The sequence below is a fragment of the Nannospalax galili genome, unplaced genomic scaffold, assembly GCF_000622305.1.
Source record: "Nannospalax galili isolate Female #2095 unplaced genomic scaffold, S.galili_v1.0 scaffold1255, whole genome shotgun sequence".
NCBI lineage: Eukaryota > Metazoa > Chordata > Mammalia > Rodentia > Spalacidae > Nannospalax > Nannospalax galili.
The window spans coordinates 995,474-1,018,883 of record NW_008336359.1 but is presented as its reverse complement, the minus strand read 5'-3'; the positions used below and the strand labels follow the sequence as shown (position 1 = coordinate 1,018,883).

At 36.7% G+C, this 23,410-nt stretch overlaps 1 protein-coding gene across 1 annotated transcript in view; it reads left to right on the top strand.

Moving 5' to 3' along the window:
• The window catches only part of Shoc1 (shortage in chiasmata 1), an 88,047-nt gene that overhangs the window by 31,678 nt on the left and 32,959 nt on the right, over nt 1–23,410 (top strand). Inside the window, exons 10-18 of the mRNA XM_029562522.1 lie at nt 2,220–2,321; nt 4,551–4,659; nt 8,062–8,156; nt 10,507–10,749; nt 12,949–13,356; nt 16,713–16,841; nt 18,124–18,300; nt 21,477–21,581; nt 22,279–22,457. Of these exons, the coding sequence (XP_029418382.1) occupies nt 2,220–2,321; nt 4,551–4,659; nt 8,062–8,156; nt 10,507–10,749; nt 12,949–13,356; nt 16,713–16,841; nt 18,124–18,300; nt 21,477–21,581; nt 22,279–22,457 (1,547 nt within the window). The remainder of the gene's footprint in view (nt 1–2,219; nt 2,322–4,550; nt 4,660–8,061; nt 8,157–10,506; nt 10,750–12,948; nt 13,357–16,712; nt 16,842–18,123; nt 18,301–21,476; nt 21,582–22,278; nt 22,458–23,410) is intronic.

Here is a 23,410-nt window from a genome sequence, read left to right as displayed (position 1 = left end):
ATGCTAGGCAAGTGCTCTACACTGCACTGCATTTCCAGTCCACAAAATCCTATTCTTTAGGTCTTTTCTGTACATTCAGTGAAAATATAGTCATACAGTATGTGGTCTTTCTGTGGCTGGCCTCTTTAACTTGCCATAATATTTTAAGCTTATTTATGCTATAGCATGTATCAGTACTTCACTGATTTTTTATAGCTAAACAATATTCTCCTGTAGAGATGTTTTCTCACATTTTATTTAACCATTCATCAGTTGATTGATATTTGGGTTGTTTGTACCCTTTAGCTGTTACAAATAAACCTGCTATGAACATTTATATACAATATTTGTGTCTGGATATATTTTCTTATTAGTTTTAAATGTAATTAGTATACAGAGTAGGAGGTTTCATTATAGGATTTTATATGTACTTTTTTGCTGGTCTTCCTCCCTCACTCCTTTCCTCCAATCCTTTGTTCCACTCTGGCTAGTCTCATTCCTTCCTCTTGTGCTTTCATGTCACATTAATTCTGTTACCCTTTTGTTTCTTCTTTCCCTCCTCTAACCTTACTTCAATACTACTTTTCCCTTTCTAGTTTTATGAATTATACCTTCCCCAACACATATACACACATATAAAAATTAAAATCCAGGGTCTGCATATGAGAGAAAAACGTAGTACTTATCATTCTGAATCTGAAATACTTAAGATAATTTTTGGTTTCTCTTATTTTTCTGAAATTGTCATGATTTTGTTTTTATTTATAGCTAAATAAATGTATCACGTTACCAAAATTCCATAAACAAAATATGAAAAACTATGTGTTATATTCAAGGAATTAACGTATGCTATTTACAAGAGTTGTTTCTTAGAAAAGAAATATGGTGAAAGTTAAAAAGAAGGGCTGGGCGTGGTGGTGCACACCTGTAGTTCCAGCACTTGGGAGGCAGATGCAGGTGGATCTCTGTGAGTTCAAGGCCAACCTGGTCTACATAGTGAGTTCCAGACCAGCCAGGGCTACAGAGAAGACTCTGTTTCAAAAAGACCAAAAAAAAAAAAAAAAGAAAGGGAGGGAGGGAGGGAGGGAAAGAGAGAGAGAGAGAAGGGAAGGAAGGAAAGAAGGAAGGGAAAGAAAGGAAAGAAAGTTAAAAAAGAATAGGGCTAGGGAGAGGGCACTAAAGTGCTTGCCAAGCAAACATGAAGACCTGATTCCCCCCCCCCAGCACCCACTAAAAGCCAAGCACAGAGCATGGTTGTACATACCTGTAATCTGAGTGCTGGAAGCAGAGGCAGGAGAATCCCTGGGACTTGCTGGATAGTCTAGCCAAATCAAATCATTGAGCTCCAAGTTCAATGATAGACCCTACCTGAAAAAGTAAAGTGGAGAACAATGGAGAAAGATACCCAACTTTGACCTCTAGCCTCCACATACTCACATGTGTACATGTGCACACAGACATGCACATACGGAAATGTATTTATAAGAGAGGCAAAATATGTTGGACAGCTGGAGAAAAAGAAAAAACAACACTATTAACATAGACAAATGCTAGTAGGTATAGCTCAGTGATAGTGGCCAAGCATGCACAAGGCTTTGATTTTAATCTCTAGAACCACAAGTAGAGTTCCAGCTAAATAAATCTTAGAAAGTTACATATATTGATGAAGATAACTTTTTGAAGTGTTCACTTTCTTTGGTGTTTATAACATATGAATTACTTACACTAGCATAGCTTCCAAACATGTAGATTTTTGTATTTTTACATTTCTTTGGTAATTTTGATTGGCAGATGCAGAATAAGAGGGAGTGTGCATAGGGGAATAAGTTGTCCACCTATTAAGTTAGCATTGTCTTAAGAATATACAGTTCTCCAGCAGTTGGAAAGTAGAGGCAAGTGGATCTCTGTGGGTTCAAGGCCAGCCTGATCTACATGGTATGCTCCAGGCCAGGGCTAGATAGCGAGAGACCCTATCAAGAAGAAAGAAAGAAAGAAAGAAAGAAAGAAAGAAAGAAAGAAAGAAAGAAAGAAGAAAGAAAGAGAAAGAGAGAGAAAGAGAAAGAGAAGAAAGGAAAGGAGGAAGAAAGGAAGGAGAAAGAGAAAAGAAAAAAAGAGTATCCAGTTTTCTCTAAGAGAAAAAAATGAGAATAAAGCAATAAAGGAAAAAGCCACAGAATAGTGCTAGAAAACATAAATTTAATGGTACTGTTGTTGGTAAGATTTCTTCTGTTTCCTTTCAGATCTTACTACCAAGCATGGAATTGATACTGAGGATACAAAATACAGCTCCACACTAATTTTGACTGCTGAAAGCCAGAGTAAACCAGAAGACAGAGAGCCAGGTAGAAATTTTGAATAAGTCATTGATTTGCGCACGCGTTTGTGTGTGTGTGTGCATGTGTGTGTGTGCGCGCGCGTGTGCGTGTGTGTGTGTGTGTGTGTGCGTGTGTGTGTGTCATTGATGTATCAAGGGTTACATATATATGATGTAGAGGTACAAAAAATTTACAGTCTACTATGAATCAGTTTACATATTTAAAGATGTGATTATTATAATCCAAGTGGTCATCTTTTTCTCTTTTCGTCCCCTTTATATTTACCCTCCAGAATCTAATCAGCAACAAAAATGAAAGTATATAGAAGAGAGTTACAAATATTGGAGAAAATGAATAGAGGAAATAGTACTGATTTTAAAAATACAAATCCAGGGGCTTAAGACATGGCTCAGTAAAATGTTTGCCACTCAAGCATGAGGACCCAAGTGCAATCTCCAGCAGCCAGTGCAGCCAAAGTGGAGAGCTCCAAGTTCAGTGACAGACCCTGTCTCAAAACTTTGGTGGAGAGCCACTGCGTAAGACAACTGGAGCATACACACACAGACACACACACACACACACACACACACACAAATTTAAATTAATTAAAAGTTTTTTAAGGTGGAACAAAGATCAACAAGACTGAAATAAAATATAAAGTTTTATTTACTGAGCTATATTTTAAGATTTTGTATTTTATGTGTGTATGTATGTATGTATGTATGTATGTATGTATGTATGTAGATGTAGATGCACAGGTGCCACAGTACCCATCTAGAGGTCAGAGGACAACTTGCAAGAATCTATTCTCTTCTTCCACTCTGTGGGTTCCTGAGATGGAACTCAGGTCATCAGCTTTGGTGACAAGTGCCTTCCCCAGCTGATCATCTTGCCAGCCCTGTTATATATTTTTTAAGTTTAATTTTTAATCTCTCAGAACAGTCCTATCATTCTTTGCTCTATCACTGTTATGTTATTGTCATGTCAAATTTGGAAACTCTGAATTATGTTTTCTTCCAGAACAAATGCCAAAGTGTGTTTTAAAATGTTCTTAATTTAATTTTATTTTATGAGTATGAGTGTTTTGCCTGCATGTGTGTAAATGCACTATGTGAGTGCAGTGCCCGCAGAAGCTAGAAGAGGGCATCATACCCCTTGGAACCGGAGTTATTATTGATTGTTAATCACCATGTGGGTGCTGGGTATTGTGCCTTGGTCCTCTGCAAGATCAGCCAGGGTTCTTAACTGCTGAGCCATCTTTCCAGTTCCAAGTGTATTGTTTTTGAAACCATATTGATGAGACTGTTGTTTAGTTATATTTATGCTTAGATCATATTTGTAATCTATTTTGGAAGTTTATTGATTCATACTACATTACTTATCAATACATGAAGTTCTATTTCTCAGGCTCATTCTATTAATTTATAACTCTGTGCTAGGACCTTTCATACTACATTACTTATCAATACATGAAGTTCTATTTCTCAGGCTCATTCTATTAATTTATAACTCTGTGCTAGGACCTCTGGAGCCCTAACTCATTAAAGTGAAGAATTAATTTTCATAACACTATTTCCTTAACATCACCAATATTTACTATAGAGATAAAAATAGTACTATCTCGTAAGTACTGACAACATAGGTTGTCAGAATGAAAACTGTTCTTATACATAAAGCTCTTAGACTGTATCTTACATAACTAAACTCACTAAAGTTTATGTCAATATATTTCTTTTTAAAAAATCACTATCATGATTGGTCAGTTTGTAATAATCATTTGATAAGTATGTAATCCCTTATGTAGATGGAAATTTAGGACTTTTATTTTGTATATCAAGAAATCTAAGTGTCCTGTGTTGTGTGTCTGTGTTTGTGTGCACATATGTGTGAGTAGAGGCCAGAAGTCAACCTCAAGCTTTGTCCCGGTCCTGCTTTTTGAGATAGGATCTCCCACCAGGACCTTGAGCTCACTGATTAGGCTGGACTGACTGGCCAGTAAACCCCAGGAATCCTCTTATCTCTACCTCCCCAGTGCTGGAATTTCAAACATGCCACCAAGCTTGGCTTTTTTACATGGGTGCTGGAATTGAACTTGGGTCCTCATGTTTGTGTGGCAAGCACTTAGAAACTGAGCTATCTCCCAAATTTCTTATTGAAATACTTTGTTGCAAGAGAATGATCAAACATAATAATTACAAAGTTCTAAATTTTACTTTATACAATATGATATAGCTGTTTAATTTTCATGTATTCCAGGAGAATTAGAAATGCCACTAACTCATCTAAGCTTACCAAGGTCACATTGTTCAGTGAATTCATTGTACACAGGACTTCAGACATTTCCATCTTCTGCTGTGTGTAAAATGTAAGTAAAGATTATATCTAGAACCTAAGCTGTAATTCAGAACAAGCAGTTTTTTGTTGTGAAATTTCTCCATATAAAAGCAATTTCCGAGAGTTTGCATGAAAAAATATAAGACTATAATCAACTGGTAGAAATACACAATGGGTTTAAGTCTTCCTCTTCTAGAGGAAACTGTTCTTGAACTGGAAGAAATTGGAGTCAGAGACCTAGAACTCGTCGCTGGCTCCTTAGGAATCTTAAATGGTCTATATGGTGCCAAACTGCTAAATAGAGGAGCCAATATTGAATGCCCCAAGTATTAATTTTCTGTTTTTTTAAGAATTATTTGCATTTGTGGAGTGAATTCATGTTATATAGAACCCTGTCATGAACTAGGACTGTCCATATCATGTATGAGCACTAAAATAGCATGGGATAAGCATGCAAATTATGTGTAACTTGCATAAATACCTTTAGTCCTTTGATAAGGTCAAAGTTGTTTGTTTGCAGACATAAGTTAGTCTTTATTAGGCTCTTCACTGTCTTACTTACTCTGTACCCTAATCTGTCTGATAAGGCAGATTGGCAACAGAAATATATTAGAAACAGAAACAAGTATAAATCAATATAATTTCAAATTTAATTAGTATTCAAATATTAACTGTAGCAACTCTTTAATCACACAGGCTATATTTCTGTTTATTGTTGTAACTCAAATATGTAAAGAGAATTTTTAAAAATAGGTCTTACTTGATGCATTAAGGTTTGGCGAAATTAAAACAAAAAAACTAGGCAGAGGCAGGCAGATCTCTGTGAGCTGAAGGCCAGCCGGGTCTACATAGCAAGTTCCAGGTCAGCTGGGACTAAAGGGAGACCCTGTCTCAAAAACATGAAAAGAAAAAAACCAACGAAACAAACAAACAAAAACAAAAACAAAAAAAACTAAAAAAAAAAATTGGGGATTAAAGGTGTGTGCCACCAAACCCAGCCCCTCAAAAAAGCTTTTTAAATAGTTTAATAGCTATAGAGCTATTTGAAACATCATCACCACTTCATTCACTACAAAGAATAAGCCACTTCCATTTAGCTTATGACTAAAAAACTTTAAATTTCCATTTTTAAAATGGATTTAAAATCAGATATGAGGGTTTATAACTATAATCCCAGCACTTGGGATACTAAGCAGGAGGATCATGAGTTTGAGACCTGAGTTCAGTTCCCAGCACCCATATGGTAACAACAACTGTGTAACTCCAGTTCCAGGGATCCAGTACCATCTTATAGTCTCCACAGGCATTGCACACTCATGGTATAGTTACATGCAAACAAAATACACACATAAAATTAAACAGACGTTAAAATCTAAAGTGAGGCCTCTATAATCCCATAGCTCTTAGATTCTATATGCTTGAAAAACCAACATCATATGGATGATGCCAAAGATATGCCATTTCAAGCAGTACTCAGGCCCCCTTGGACCATGGCTATAGCAATATCTAAGTGACTGCACAATGGAATGAAGGAAAACATTTCCCTTAACAGCCCTATTGGAGCAAAGTGCCCCATTATTCTCTCCTCCCAAAGGAAAGTCTATTCAAATGAGTTTACTGTTTTATACAATTAGAGCCTGTAATGTTTGGAGTTTAGCCAATTCTTGAAATGCCCTCAAGTATCTTTCTTCTTGTTCCAGTGCGAAGTACTTAGCTTCTCCTTAGCAAAACTAATCTCTTTAATAACCACACCCTCATTCTCTAGTAATTTCAGCCTTTCTGGCTAGACTGTATAATTCCAAAATTCTATCTCGCTTTTGTGTGTGTGTGTGTGTGTGTGTGTGTGTGTTCTCAGGCTTTATTATTTTTTTCCTTTTTTATTAAATTTTTGCAAACTTCATACAATATATTTTTATTGTGTTTAGATCCTCTCCTCTGTTTGCATCTCCCTTCAACCCATCCCTGGCACAATTTTATGTACTCTAATATACATATTTATATGTATGTATTAAGGACTATAGAGTCAAATTTGTGTCCCCAAAATGCCCTTCAGTGTGGATCCATCCACTGGAGCCTTAGTAACCTACCATGAGTTTCACTCTTAAAGAGACCTGAATCTCTTCTTCCCAGCACTCATTGGTTTCCAATAGTTTCTCAAGTAGGATTAGTGTTTCTTACCCACATCTATGAGGGAATTTTGTCTGGCTGGAGCTTACATGGTACTTATGCATGCTGTCAGCATTGCTGTGAATTCATATGAGTAACTTGCTAGCTGTCTGGTAAAATTCTGTTTCCTTTGGCCATCCACCACCTCTGACTCTTACAATCTTTCTGCCCTCTCTTCTGCAATGATTAATTTTTCTTCAGTAGCATGCATAGTACTTACCAGCACTATGAAAGTTAGTCAGTAGAAATGAAGCTTTGAAGTTAGTACCCACTTGATTACTCCTTGTTTGATCCCAGTTCTCACTGTAAACCTGGCCAAAAGCAGCCACCAGTAACCAATTTCTGTATTAGTTATATTTCTCATTGTTGTGATGAAATATCTGACAGAAAAATAACAAATGAGGAAGGATTTATTTTGGCTCATGGTTTCAGAAGATTTGGTTCAAAGTTGCTTGGCTTCATGTGCTTGGCAGGCAGAGGACTGCTGTTCACTTTGTAGTAGACAAGGAGGCAGAGAGAAGGAATGTCCATGCTCACTTGCTTTCTCCTTAATCCCCTTTTATTTTGTCAGGGACCCCCCCCTCAACCCATGGGACAGTGCTACCACACTCCCTTGTCAGTTCATGGTAATGCTGTCACATACACACTCATGGCCATGCCTCACCAATCTCCTAGATGGTTCTAACTCCAATCCCATTAACAATAAAGATTGGTCATTATAATTTATAGGCAAGCAGGTCTAATTAAGGAGCTTCTTAATAACCAAATGTTTCATTAAATTTTTCCCCTCCCCCTTCTTGGGAGACTCCCACTAGCGCCCTCTGAGGCCCCAGGTTGACATCCTATTTGTGATTGATTTACAAAGAAGCGGCTTCTCATAACCCACATGCCATTCAAGCCCTGCTGGTAGTCTCCATCAGCTTTTGCCCCACAGGATCCCTGCTGTTCACCACTTCACTCTGAGTTCCAATATGGCCATGGCTCCACCCCTTTTCCCAGGGTGGCCCGTGTCACCCACTCTTTTTGGAGGAATGAGTAATTTTCTGGCTACACTAAATCTTCTAGAGAAGGAAAGAGTAATTAGAAACTTGGTTTATGCAACTCTACTTCAGTTTATAAATTCATAAAATAGGGTTACTTTTCATTTGCATTTACGTGTAAAAATAGAAAAATTTAAAAGTACTTAGAAAAGTACTCTTAAAAACAAGGTTTTGTTATATAAAAACATTCAATATTAATGTATTAAACTTTAATTCTTCTTTTACAGTAGTTTGCTTTCTGCTGGACAATCAGCTACTAAATATTGTATGTTGTGGCGACTGGGAAGCTGTAGAAACTCTTGGGTCTCATTTTCACTTACAGGTATAGAGTGATTATTGCTGATTGTAGATAGAATGATAGGTGAAAACACACAGTAAGTGCAAATGTGGAATATTTTTCTTTGACCATTTCTTAACACAAATTATATAACTAAGCACCAAGTTCAGTTATTTTCCAGAAGTTCCTTAAATAAGTTCAGGAATATATGAGAGATTTTGGTCTTACTGATTTTCTGATAATTCTTATATGTGGAAAAAAACTAAAAGCCAGGCAGTATATAAATGAAAAGTAATATAAAAGTTTTTCAGTTTTTAAGTCTTCCAAGAATGGTTTAAAACCTTTTAACAAAATTCACTTGTAATTTAATAAAATAATTTTGAGTTGATTAAATTCTTCTATCTCCTTGAATAATGGAAATAACAATAATGCCTATTTTCTAAAAGTGTATGTCTCTACAAAGGCATACATGAATGATCATAGCAGCTTTATTTATAGGAGCTGAAAACTAGAAACAGGATGGGGGTGTAGCTCAGTGGTAGAGTACTTGCCTAGCATGCACAGGCTTTAATCTCCAGTACTGTCAAAAAAAAAAAAAAAAACCTGGAGACATTTCACATGTCCACAAAAAACTGAAAGGATCAACAAATTGTGACGTATCTATAAAATAGAATACTATCAGGTAATAAAAATATTACTCTATTTATAAATTTCTGAAACAAGAATTTTAAATATAGAAAACTGACTAGTCAGTTTCAGGGAGTAGTGACTGGAAGGTAGATGGATGTAGGTATCTGAAAGCAAGTAGAAGGATCCTGCGGTATTAGAACTGTTCATTGTATCAAGTATGATGAGGGATGCGCAAATCTACATCAGGGATAAAATAATATATGTGCTAGCACACACACACACACACACACACACACACACACACACACACACCATGAACAGGTAAAACAGAGACAGGATTGATGGACTGCTACAGTGTTGTTATCCTAGTCATGCTATTATACTCTAATTTTCCAAAATGTTATCAGAGGAAACAGGCAGAGTATATAAGAGACCTCTACATTATTTCTTATAATTACATGTGAATCTTTATTTCCATCTTTTAGAAAATAATGGACTATTGATACATATAACATGCATGATTCTCAAAGTAATGCTAAATGAAAGAAGCCAGGCAAAAAGAATTCATACAGTATTAGCCCATTTACATACGCTTCTGAAAAAATGAAAAAGTGCAGTCTAATCTACATTGGCAGGAAGAAGAACCATGGGATGGGTGAGAAAATGAGAGGTTTGAAAAGGTAGTATTATAAGGAGACATGAGGAACACTGGCAGATTATATACATGTTTATTTTTCTGTCGGTAGTCATGAATTAATGAGTATATCCATAAGTGAATGAGTAAAACTTTTTCTAAATGTATTATGCTTGTTGCATATCAGTCATACCTCAATAAAGCTAGTAAAAGCGTATCTATTTCATAGGATTCTTTTAGGGATTGCTTAGGAATAAGGTGTATAGACTACAATGTCAGATGGTTTTAGTAGTCAGTAATTACTAGTATTAACATTGGGACTTGTCTGCTTTAGTTATTATTACTGATATAAAAACAAGCACAATTCCAAAATTAAGATTTCAAATTGTATAGTCCTAATTTGGAGAGGATGTTTATAATGCAGATAGTAATATTGTTTGTGCTACTTCATTTTTTCTGTAATTATTTTGATTTAGACTAAAAAGTACTGAAGTAATAAGCTCTGTACCACAGTATCTAAGATGACATTCATCTTAAAATCTGAACTAACATGTCTTGTGTAGGCTCATTATAATGAATTAGAATTTATGATTTAATAAATCTTTTGTTCTTCCAAAATTTATAAAGTATATAAATTTAGTAATTTTAAATGGTCAAATAGGTTTCTTTTCCACTAAATATAGAATAATTTTAACTTCTTGATATTTCCAAATGTTGAACAAATTCTTGGGACCAGGGATATACCCTAGTACTTGCCTAGCATGTGTGAAGTCCTTTGTTTGTTCTCCAGCACTACATGTGGTAACACACATCTGTAATTCCAGCATGCTGGAGGTAGAGGCAGGAATATCAATAGTTCAAGGTCATTGTCAGCTACATAGCAAGTTCAGGGCCAACCTGGACCACAATGAAATCCTGTCTCAAAAAGGAAAAAAAAAATATTTGTGTGACTCCTATTGTTATAGAGACATGGACTTTCACAAATATTAATAATTTGAAAAATAAAATGTCAGATATAGCTTTAAGTTTCAGCCTTTTTCTAGTATATAAAAATATTTCATTGAAAAAGCTCCAGTGTGAATCAGTTTATTGTGTTATTTATTTTTCCCTGCCTTTATTTTTTCTTTTAAGTGCCATGGTTGCAAGAGCCCAGCAGTCAGTATTCACTTACAGATATGAGGACTATCTTTTCCATCAAAAGAAACAGCACTGTGATTAATCCTATAAAAGCAAAGTGGTGGAAACAAACAAGACTAAGCCCAATAATGTTAGAAGCATTGGAGCATCTGAAGGCGTATTTGTGTCATAATGGTCTGTTTCCTAATGAGACTAAACTAGAGATATTTTTGCCCACAAAAGTGATTCAGTTAGCATGTAAGTATGTAATAGTAAATACGTTTGTGAACATGTTCATAATGAGAAAATGTTTCACATGAGTTTCTTCTCAATGATTAGGAAAATATTAACTAAGGTCTAACATTCAGTATTGGCTTGATTCTGCCAGAATTTATGACTTATGACTTTTGACTTTTCTGGGCTCCATTTCCTTTGGAAAAAAAATATGGAAGTTTGATTTGCTAAGCCTAAAATCATATTCTTCCCTAAAATTCTATAGTCTCAGTTTTAAAATCTCTAGTCATTTTTATTTAATGTGACTTTGTTTCCTTATATAAATAAGCGCTGGCACAGTTTCTGTAGTAGTGGCCTAGGTACAAACCAGCATTTCTTAGTAATTTCATTTTCATTGACTGTTAACCTTTGGCATTCAGTAATATCTAGTAAGCTCTCTCCCAACAATAAGAAATCTTTATTTGTTGCTAAAACATTTAGTAATTTATCATTTTATACAATTTAAGAAAGCAGAAATGTCTTCCAAGTATCTAGGTATTGTTAGTTTTGTTGATATAGTAAATGGAACATAATTGGTATGAATTATACCCCTTTTGAAATATTTTTTATCCTTCTGAAAATCAGTTCCTGATTAGTAGCAAATTACAATTTTAAAGGACTTGGGGATGTTTGTATTTAGTTTATATTAGCTTGATATTGAAAAATAGATATATTTAAAAGTAAATTTTAGAAGTTGCTATTATTTGGGGACTAGTCCAAGGAGATAAGGAATTGGAATGAGAATCTTTCTCAGCAAGGCATGTTTTGAACTCTGAAGGCACAGATTGCTTTTGGTAGGAAAGAAAACAGACAAACTGCAAATATGCATGAGTTCACTCCAGTCCTAGAAGGTTAGTCATGGTGGAATAGAATTTTAAGAGATTGCGACAGATTACCTAGAAGAAAGCAGGGTGTGGTTTATGGGTCTTCAATGTCTAGATAATGTACTATAAATCTATAAAACTACATAAAGCCTTAAATTAGCAAATTTGAGGTTAAAATAAATCATATTCACTTTGACATACAGTAGAATTATTCTGGTAGCATAAATTCTGAAGTTAAAGAAGGAGTAACTTGGGGCTGGAGAGATGGCTCAGCAGTTAAGAGCACATAGTGCTCTTGCAGAGGATCACACATGTTCCCAGAACATGTGTCAGGCAGCTCACAATTATCTGTTTAACTCCAGCTCTGGAGGGATCCAACACCTCTGGCCTCCTTGGGCACCTGCACCTAAGTGCATCTACCCTCATACAAATATACATAGTGCATGATTATCTGTATATGAACTGATATACGCACAGTCTGCATTTTTATATATCTTCTTTTTAAAAAATCAGATTTACTGTACTGGAATATACCATACAATCTAAAGCATACCATTCAATGAATCTTAGTAAAATCAGAGTTGTACAAACACCACCACAGACCATTTTTAGAATACTTAATCGCCCTCCCACATACACAAAGAAACCCCATATCCACCCACACTCATTTTCTATTTTGCTCAGCTATGGAATCACTAATCTAGTCTGTCTCTATAGAGTTGCCTTTCCTGGACCTTCTCTATAAATGAAAATGGTAAAATGTTGATCTGTTGTGACTGGCTTCTTTCATTTAACACATCAGACTTGGCTAAATTGTGCATGTGTGTGTGTGTGTGTGTGTGATCAATATTTTACCAACTTTTAAATTAGGTTGCTTTTAAAATTTTTCAGTTACAAGAGTTTTAAAACATATTTTGGGTACAGTCCTTGGGGCTGTGACTCATTGTAAGACTATTAGCAATAGGGCTTTTCTGGAATTCCTTCTTTGCCTGGCTACTGGAACTCTTAGTATTAAGAAAAATAGATGATAAAATTTTTTTTTAAGTTTTTTTTAAAAAAAATTCCACCAGGTGTGGTAGTGCAGGCCTTTAGTCTTAGTACTCGCAAGGCAGAGGCTAGCAGATCTCTATGAGTTTGAGGCCAGCCTGGCCTACATCTCAAGTTCCAAGTCAGCCAGGGCTACAGGGAGACCCTGTCTCCAAACAAAACAATAAAGTTTATTTTATTGAAACCAAAAATTGATTTTCAAAAGAGTCAACAAACTACTGCTAAGGACACAAATGTTAATGGAAAACTAGGCCTAAATGATATCTGTTTAGGCATAGAAATAATTTGAGTGTTTTTTATTTTCTTTTTCCAGCATGGCTAGAGAATAAAAGTTGTTCCTTGCCTATTACACCTGTTAAAGAGAACTTAACAAATGGTAACCTATCACCTCTGCAGAGGAATCCATCTTCAGCAAAAGAAGTACCAGATTTGTGTTTGTCTGGTGAATGTATCTCTGTTAAAAATCCAAATGAAGAAGAAAATCCAAAGAATGATCAAGAACTAGTGGATGGAATAATGCAAAATACAGAAAATCACACTGAACTTGATAACACAGTACCATCTGTTGTATCATCTTCCTTTTCAAGTATTGAAAAGGCATATTTTGAACGCAGTAAAAAACAAAATGATTTGGACCTTTTGAGTGAGTTTATTATGCTGAGAAATAAATATAAGACTTGCACATCAAAGACTGAACTCACAGACGATAACCAAAACAATGGTGGGTAATTTAGTCAAACTTTAGCATAGATATCAGGGCGTAGGACCAAGTGCATCATTTATTATAGAAGTCAGTTTTATTTTCCATAGTCAAAAAAGTCATCAATTCATGATACTCTGTATAAATGGAGTTGGAAGTAGATACATATAGGTTAGATACAGATATAAATATATGCTTTTAGGAATTAAAAAACATTTTTATTTTAATTTATAAAATTTACTCTCTACAACTTGGATGTATAAACCCATAATATTGCTAACTTTTTTTGTCTTTTTTTGAGACAGGGTCTCCCTGTAGCCCCAGCTGGCCTGAAACTCACTATGTAGACCAGGCTGGCCTTGAACTCAGAGAGATCCACAGACCTCTGCCTCCCAAGTCCTGGGATTAAAGGTGTACACCACCATGCTTGGCAATATTCCTAACTTTTGTTGGTCATTCTGCATTCTTTTTTTGATTAACTTATAGCCCCTTCTTGGTATTTTAGCATACATTACTATATACTTACAGATTTTCTTTGCCTATTTAATTGCTTATTACAATTTGTAATACCAACAAAGAGTTTCTATTTGAGTTGTAATTGTCACATATTTCCTGCTTCTAACCACATCAAAAGTAATATAGTATGTCATGTCATTTCACTCCTGGTTTTTTAAAAAGGCATTATAGAATAGCTTTGAAAGACGTGGCCCTGGTAAAATTAATGCAAGAATGCTTTTGTTGATTAGAGCATAGTTAGTACCCTGCCCTGTGTACTGTTCATGGGCACAAGACTCTGTTCTCAATCTCATGGTGATTGCATATACTTTGTCAAAAAAGTGTGAAGCTTTTTATAGATCTGCTGAAAGTTATATTACCATTTCAATGCATTTCACAGTGAAAAATGTGGTGAAAATGCAGAGTAGGATATAGAGATTCTAGAACTTTTTGATTGTTTATGCCTATATATATTCAATAAAGTTCCTTTTTATGTAATAGTTTTAGTCATGTTCTAACTTGCTTTGCTAGGTGACAGACAATTCTATATGTAACTGAGATCACTCTAACCATTATTTTCCCCAGAATTCAAACATAACTTCTACGTAAAGGAATGAGGAAGTGACTGGGGAGGTGGGTTAGCCTGTAAAATGCTTGCCTTACTGGCAAGAGGACCCTAGTTCAATCCCCAGAACCCATGTGAGGCAGAGGCAGAGGCAGGCAGATCTCTGTGAGATAGAGGCCAGCCTGGTCTATGTAGTAAGTCCCAGGTCAGCTGGGGCTACAGAGAGCCCATGCCTCAAAAACAAGCAAACTGAAAGAGCCAAGTGTGGTGGCATGCTGTTGTAATCCCAGTACTAGAGAGGAGGAGACAGATAGGGATATCCCTTGAAATTGCTGGCCAACTAGCCTACGTACTTGGTAAAGTAGGCTACCAGACCAGTGAACGATCATGTCTCAAAAAAAAAAAAAAAGCATAAAGCCTGAGGAACAACACCATACATTGTCCTCTGCCTCCACATACATACATACATGTGTACTCACAACACATATGCACCTGCAAATATACAAACACATCCACAGCAGCACACACATCGATACACTCAAAAATAAGTGTGCTATTTTCAGATTTGTTCATGTTTTCAAATTCTATTCAATATCTGTATTAGAAGGAATCCACTTCGATGCTAACACTGGCATCCTTTTTATACTTTTTGTGCTTTTTATACTTGTGATAAAAGCTTGTAATGGGATATATTAGCATCATAAAATGAGTGACAGCAAGAATGTGAAAGGCATAAAAAGAATTTTTTTGTAAAAAAACCTGAAGCATTAAAGGAATATTGATAGTAAGTGGGAAGCCTCTGCACTCCTAATATCTTCTCAGTCTGTGCTACATTCCTGGTCTCTTTGTTTCTATATACATATTCCCCAGGAGGGGTAGAAAGGATTGTCTAAATTGTGGATTAAAACAAGTAAGTTGGGTGTAAGTTTATGGAATTGAACTTCCCAAAAGAAAGAGGTATTCTCGGCTTCTCTTATGTCAGTACTCTTTTTCCCAGTGGGTATTTCTCTCAGTGCAGCATATGTGAAGATTAAGTGGGCGACTCTCATTCTGGTATTTAGTTATGAAGTCCACTTGACTCTCAAATTAAGCTCTATTCTCTAACTTAGCCTTTTTAGTAATTAAGGTAATATTTTACTTCTTGCTTTATTTTACAGCTGATTCAGGAGCAAGAAATGTCATGACTTATTAGGTCCCTCAAAAATTCCAATAATTAGCCAGGGGTGGTAGTGCACGCCTTTAATCCCAGCACTTGGAAGGCAGAGTCAGGTGGATCTTTATGAGTTCAAGGCCAGTCTGGTCTACATAGTTCCAGGCAACTGGGGCTACAGGGAGACCCTGTCTCAAAAAGACCTAGAAAAAAATTCTAATAATATTACTTGCTACATTTATTCAAATTACTTATAATTAGTTGGAAGCATTACTTGAAAATAGCATAATTATAGTTTGGATATTCTCCATTATTATACTCTGAGTTATTTTCCTTTTTTTCTTTTTGTAAAGCAGATGCTTCTCTGTAACCAAGGCTTGCCTCAAATTTGTGATCCTCCTACCTTAGCCTCCCAAGTGCTGGGATTACAGGAATTTTCCCCATGTCCTACTCCATTATCATACTTTTACCCTCATGTATTAAAATATTTTAGGTTGGTAATATAGTTCTAAAAGCATCTCTCAATCATATTATTGATGGATGACTTTTGAATTTCGTTAAAAAACTGTACATATACATACAAGAATTCTCCACAATACCTAGAAAGGAAAATGAAAACTAACATTTATTGAACACTGTATCAAATACCAAATTGCATATTAAGGGAGGGGTGCTTTGTTGGCCTCAAGGTAGGACAGTTACATAAGACATCATGTCTAAGCAGTCTGAGCTGAAGGGTGAGTAGTAAAAGTCAGCCTACCCAAGAAAGGATGGAGACCCAGAAGGCTTGGAAGAGAGAAGTGTTGGGAACAGAGGGAAGGTGAGGCACAGAGTAGTGAGGTAGAATGATGTGTCTTTTATGTGTCAGAAACTGTGTTTAGTGTTTGATCCTTATAACAGTATTTAAAGTAGGTCTATTAATCCATATCTTACATATGAGGAAACTGAAGCTACTGTCAGAACTGAGATTGAACCCTGATCTGATGCCATTTTTATCACTCACCTTGTTACCCAGTGCAGTGTTAGGTCCATTGAACTGGTTAGTTTGTTTAACTTAGTACCAATGTATTTTCATGAAGAAACTTAACAACTATGATTTTAGAAGAAAGCATTAAAGTAAAGCAACATTGTTTCTCCTGAACATTGTAAAATTCATATTTTTATTAGAATTTCAAGATAAAGAAAAATGCTCTGTAACTCATCAAGAAGAAAGTCCTATTATTTCTAATAACAAAACTCCAGAGAAAATAAATCAAGAAAGGAGAACAGATGACATCATTGAAATTCAAGCATCTGGTATGCAGCAGGCTTTGTAAAAGCCTTCTATTTTACTTAATTTGAAACTTCCCTCCTGGACATCCAGGACATACCTTATTTTCCATGTTTTTTTTCTTCAATTGTTTCAGACATTTCTCAATTCCATTTCTATTTTTCAAGTTATTTCCAAACCTGGAACGCCCTGTACACAGCCTCTGTTCTTTCCCCATTGCCCTACTCCAGCCTACTGCTGTTTCTTCCTTCATTCAAAATGCAGCTACTAGTCCAGGTGTGGTGGCACATGCCTTTAATCCCAGCACTTGGGAGGCAGAGGCAGGCAGATCTCTGTGAGTTCAAGGCCAGCCTGGTCTACATAGCTAGTTCTAGGACAGCTGGGGCTACAGGGAGTCCCTGTCTCAAAAAGACAGAAAAAAAAAATGCAGCTACTTCCCAGCAGTCATATGAGAGGAAAGAACCATAAGAGTTCCTCGACTGTTCATCCCTGTTTGGGAAATGTGTTCCTGATAATTGCTCTATCTGTTCTCTTACCCACTGTGTGTGTGATATAAGTAGGTTATTGTTGACTCCTGTGTTGAAGTTGTTTTTTTATTCTGCTGTTTAAAAGAGTATGTTTTATTCCTACAGCACAGCCTCCTTAAAGTATATTATGCTCATTATTAAAATCAGCAAGGAAGAATGACACTAGTTCTCAAACATCTTTGGATTCTTTTGGTTCATTTTATTTATGGTTTCTGAATCATGGAAATCTTTAATGGTAGTCAGAAAAAAACTAGAACTAATTTGTCATTGTTACACTTTGGGCTAAAGTTTGTAAGCTAATAATGGAGGGAGGAAAAGACGCAATACATGGTTATGTCTCTTTACACTTTTCCTGTTAAATTAGTTACTATGTAAATCCTTTCTAATAAGTAAGATAGGCATATAATTATATGCTCTTGTGAGAGGTTTTGTTTGTATTAGTCCATAGAACAAATACCCTTAAATAAGTTACAATACAATCTCATTATTATTATTATTATTATTTTTTGGTCTTTTTGAGACAGGGTCTCCCTGTAGCCCCAGCTGTCCTGGAACTCACTATGTAGACTGAGCTGGCCTTGAACTCACAGAGATCCGCCTGCCTCTGCCTCCCAAGTGCTGGGATAAAGGTGTGTGCCACCATGCCTGGCACAATCTCATGATTTTAATCTATGAAATAATTTGAATAGAGGTGCAGGTTTCCATGAAGGAACCTGTTCAGTTGGTTTATTAAAAAGAGCACAACCTTTTCAAAAACACTGATTTTAATGCTTTTTTTCAGATACCCAGTGCCAAGCATACTGTCTCCTAGAAGCAGCAGCTACTCCTATCTTAAAAAAACTTGTATGCCTTTGTACTTACCCCACTGCTAATTGGAGATATGCCACTGTTCTTTTTGACCAAACAAGGTTCTTCTTAAAGGAACAAGAAAAAATGATTAGTGATGCTATCCACCAAGGTGAGTACAAATCAAACTCATATTACCTAAAAGGATATAAATGTATAGACCATTGTGTCATATTAGTAAAGATTAGTATAGACAATGCAGACATTAGACCTAGATGAAGCCTTAACTTTAATTTAGCATATAGTACCTACCTCCAAACCAAGACTGGAGCTTCTCAGTGAAACTCCTAATTGACATACATACTTCCCCTTGCAAAAACTAAGTTATCTCCATTATCAGTAGTATCCAAACCATTGCTTAGCCCTACTCTGCACCTTCCTAAATAAAATCACGAAATCAAGACCCAGAGGATTAAACAATTTCCAGTGAACTTTACTGCATTCCATAGTGCAGTAAACACAAAAATATTTAGCACCCAACAAGATAAAACTCACATTGTCTGGAATACAGTCAGATCACAAAGAGGCAGGAAGGGCCATAGAGATGGCTCAGCAGTTAAGAGCGGTGGCTGCTCTTGCAGAGGACCCAGGTTCGATTCCCAGCACCCACATGGCAGCTACCAACTGTCCATAACTCCAGTTCCAGGTGATCCAACACCTTCTGACCTCCTCGGCCATTGCATGACACAGGTATACTTACGCACATGCAGGCAATACACTCATACACATAAAAAAAGAGGCAGGAAATGCAACCAATAATGAGAATAATCTACCAAAACAAACCCAAATTAGACAAAAACTAGAATTATCAGAAAACACTGAAACTATAACTATTTTCTCTACATTTAAAAAGTGTTTTAAGCACCTGCCAGAGAGCCTGTAAATATCACTTGTTAAACCTAACCATGTGGGTCTAGGGGCAGGAGAGACTAGAAAACAGATTTTAGAACAAGATATCAGGTTTCTCCTATTCTTTCTTATCCATGACAGTCCCTTTTCTACCTCTCATGTATTAAGGGACTTCACTGAGTTATTTCTGTCCCTGCTGTGGCATGCACTAAGAGGTTTGGGTGGGGGGCGGTTCCTATAGTCTAGCCTAGAACACAATAATGGGAAAAATAGGAGTCTTGTCACTTGCTGAGTTTCATTTTGAAATCTGACCTCCTTCCCTCCTCCAGTCAACCTGCTACCATTCATGTTTAAGTCCTCGTGTATTCTGTCCTGTGTTTATAGCTGAATCAGTGGAAGAGCCAAGGTATAATGTGCTTATTACATGTTGTCAGTTTTCTAAATTATTAAACTTAGATGTCCTATATATGTATAATTAGCAAATTAACAGTCTTTTAAAAAATAAAATAGTAGCCAGGCATGGTGGCACATACCTTTAATTCCAGTATTTGGGAGGCAGAGGTAGGCAGATTTCTGTGAGATGGAGGCCAGCCTGGTCTACATAGCAAGTTCCAGGCCAGCTGAGGGTACAGAGAGACTCAAAAAACAAAACAAAACAAAAATCACAAAATAATAAAATAGGATTAGTGAGATGGCTCAGCAGATAAAATTGATTGCTGCCAAATCTGACAACCTGAGTTCAATCCCCAGAACCCACATAATAGAAGAAAAAAACCAACATCTGCAAGTTGTCCTTGACCCCCATACACATGCCACAGCACATGTGTGCCCACTCCTATGTCATACTTTTTTTTTTCTTTTGGTCTTTTTTTGACAGGGTCTCCCTGTCCAAGCTGACCTGGAACTCACTATGTAGACCAGGCTTGCCTTGAACTCACAGAGATCTGCCTGCCTCTGCTCCCCCCGCCCACCCCTGTGGTCACGGGCTGTGGCTGCTCTCCTCTGGCTATGGCCGTTCTCCTGCTCTCTTAGTTCCTCTGATCAGTCGCCTGGTCCGGACCCCAGGCCTGGTGAGGAGACTGTCAGCAGAGCTGCATTTAGACACAGGAGACCATGTTCAGTGACGCAGATCTGGTTTATTGCAGGAAGGAAGACACAAGCTTATATAGGGGTAGTGGTCCAATCACAGCACAGCAAGTAGTTTAAAGGTGAGGTATCCAAGGGTGGTGCACAGTACAGCAAGTGGTTTAAAGGTGAGGTATCCAAGGGTGGTGATTAGGGAGTGGCGAGCTCTAGGCATCAGTCTCATGATCTGCCAATGGGAGCAAAATGCCACAAGGTGTTTCTTGTGGCTCCAGCAGTCAGGCTGTTGCCTCAGGCCTGCTGTATGGCTGTCAATAAGACTTTCACTCTAGGCTCAAGCCTGTCTCCCACACACCCCCACCCCATGCAGGGATTAAAGGCATGCGCCACCATGCTCAGCCCTATATCACACTTTTGCATGCAGAAGAATCCAATCATTTTCAAAAAGTTCTGGAAGTATATAGAACACATTGATTAGGCAATTGACTTTTCCTTGTAAATACTTCTCTTGTGTGTGAGTTCTATCTTTGGGCTAACATTTCTGGATGTTCATCTCCATTTCAAGGTGTTGTATGTTATAAATCTTCACCTTTCTCTTAGCCAATTGTCAAGTTATGAATTTTTCTTGCTTTAGAACTGGGAATAAATTGATATTTTACCAATAAGAGTAAAAGTAATTGAATATTTTTTTAATTTAAATTTGGGGAGGAATTTAATATGTGAGCACTGCATTTATATCATTTCCATCCTCCCTTCTCCTCCCATGCCCCTCCAGCCCCTCTTGAAGCTATGACCTCTTCTATAATTATTATAACATACATATATCACATATTGAGTCATTTAGTAATATTCATATGTACATGTGTTTAGGGCTGACGACTTGGGATTAGATAACTTATCAAGGGACTCATCCCTGGAGAAATTGATTCTCCTTCCTTCAGCAGCCATTAGTTGCCTATAGCTCTTGGTCTAGGGGTGGGGCCTTATGAAATTTCCTCCATCCACATTGGCACATCAACTGGTGCTGTCATTGTGCAGGCCTTGTTTTGGCAACAATATTGTTGAGATGTCATGGGTGCAGCCTCCCTGTTATGTCTAGCTCTACAGTTAGCTGTCTGGGTTTAATACTAACTTGGGCATTACTTAACCTCACTAAGACTGTGTCTTCATCCATAAAATGTGGATCATAATAAACCTTCCTGATAGGATTGTTGTCATAGATTCAATGAAATAACCAGCTTATACCTAGCATAGCAATAGTAAGCACTCAATAATAAATATGAACTCTTATTTTCAAGACGATTCTGATAAATATTCTAAAAGTCCAATATGTTAAGTATGTTTTTCGTTACATAGGTAAAAATGATGACAGAGAAATGACATTTAAGTATGCTGCTCTCTTACATCTTCTGGTAACAATTAGAGATGTCCTTTTAACATGCAGCTTGGATACAGCATTGGGTTGGTACAGAAATTTTTACTTCTTGTTTTCTTTTTGTTGAAAATAATTTTTTTTGTCTTTTTTTTTTTTTCGTCTTTTTGAAACAGGGTCTCCCTGTAGCCACAGCTGTCCTGGAACTCACTATGTAGACCAGACTGGCCTTGAACTTACAGAGACATGGACAGTTTTTAATGTATTAGTTTAAAACATAAATTTAAACTTAAATACCAGTATCTTTGATTAAAATCAGACTAGGATTAAATGACTGGGTGTGGTGGCACACTCCCTCAATCCCAGCACTCAGGAGGCAGAAGCAAGTGGATCTCTGTAAGATGGAGCCCAGCCTGGTCTACATAGTGAGTTCCAGGGCATCTGAGGCTACAGGGAGACCCTATCTCAAAAAACAAACAAATGAAGAATGCAACTAAATGAAATGTCAGCCATCACTCTTATGATTCATTATGATGCATTTCCTTTTTGCTTTTTTTGTTTTTTGTTCTTTTTGAGACAGGGTCTCCCTGTAGCCCCAACTGTCCTGGAACTCACTATATAGACCAGGCTGGCCTTGAACTCACAGAGATCCGCCTGCCTCTGCCTCCCAAGTGCTGGGATTAAAGGCATGTGCCACCACACCCAGCTGCTTTTGTTTTTTTTTTAACCATAGTTTCTAATTTAAAAAAAAATTATGGGTTTTTTTTCCCTAATTTTTCTCTACAGGGTATTTATCAAATGCAAAAGATGTCTACAAAAGCATGTTAGGCTCATATTTGGATAACATTTGGAGACAGCTGAAAATTTTACAGTTTATTAAGGAGAAAAGGCATGAAACAAACTACAAGATACAAGAATTGCAATGTCAGATACTAAGCTGGATGCAAAGTCAACAGCAAATTAAGGTTAAGTATTGAGCTAAAGCAGATAGTTAGCTTAAATAAGACTTGGATATAACATGAATTTTTGCATTTAACTTTATTTTTTTAATATCTTATTATTTTTATGTGTATGAATGTATTGCCTGTAGGTATGTAAGTACACGTGTGTCTTGCAATGGCCATAGAGGTCAGAAGAAAGCATTGGATCCCCTGGAACTGGAGTTATGGATGGTTGTTAGCTGCCATGTGGGTGTTGGGAATCTAACCTGGGTCCTGTGCAAGAACAGCCAGTACACATAACCACTGGGCCAACTCTCCAGCCCCACATTTAACTTTAAAGTTATGAAATAGTCTGTAGTATTTGGCCCTTGACAGTTTTCTCCTTATGTAAGGTAAAAGCAGATTTAAACCCAGAAAAAGGGAAATTTGCATCATTATTCATATGCCATCAATTTTAAAATAATTTGTCAGGTGTGGTGGCGCATGCCTTTAGTCCCAGCACTTGGGAGGAAGAAGCAGGTGGATCTCTGTTAGTTCAAGGCCAGCCTGGTCTACATAATGAGTTTCAGGCCAGCTGGGGCTACAGGGAGACCTTGTCTCAAAAAAAAAAAAGACTGAAAAATAAATAAAACAAAATAATTTTTCTTATAAACTTTTCTCTAGATTGATTCTGTTTCCAAAAATTTCATCTGATATTATGTATATTTGAACATATAAATAATAATAGAACTATAATAATTTATTTTTAGATAGTGAGCCAGAATCTCATTTGATGTGATTGTGTAAGAAAAAGTACTTATAGGCCGGGCATGGTGGCGCACGCCTTTAATCTCAGCACTCAGGAGGCAGAGGCAGGTGGATCTCTGTGAGTTCAAGGCCAGCCTGGACTACATAGAGAGTTCCAGGACAGCTGGGGCTACAGGGAGATGCTGTCTCAAAAAGACAAAAAAAAGAGAAAAGAACTTACTTTATATCTT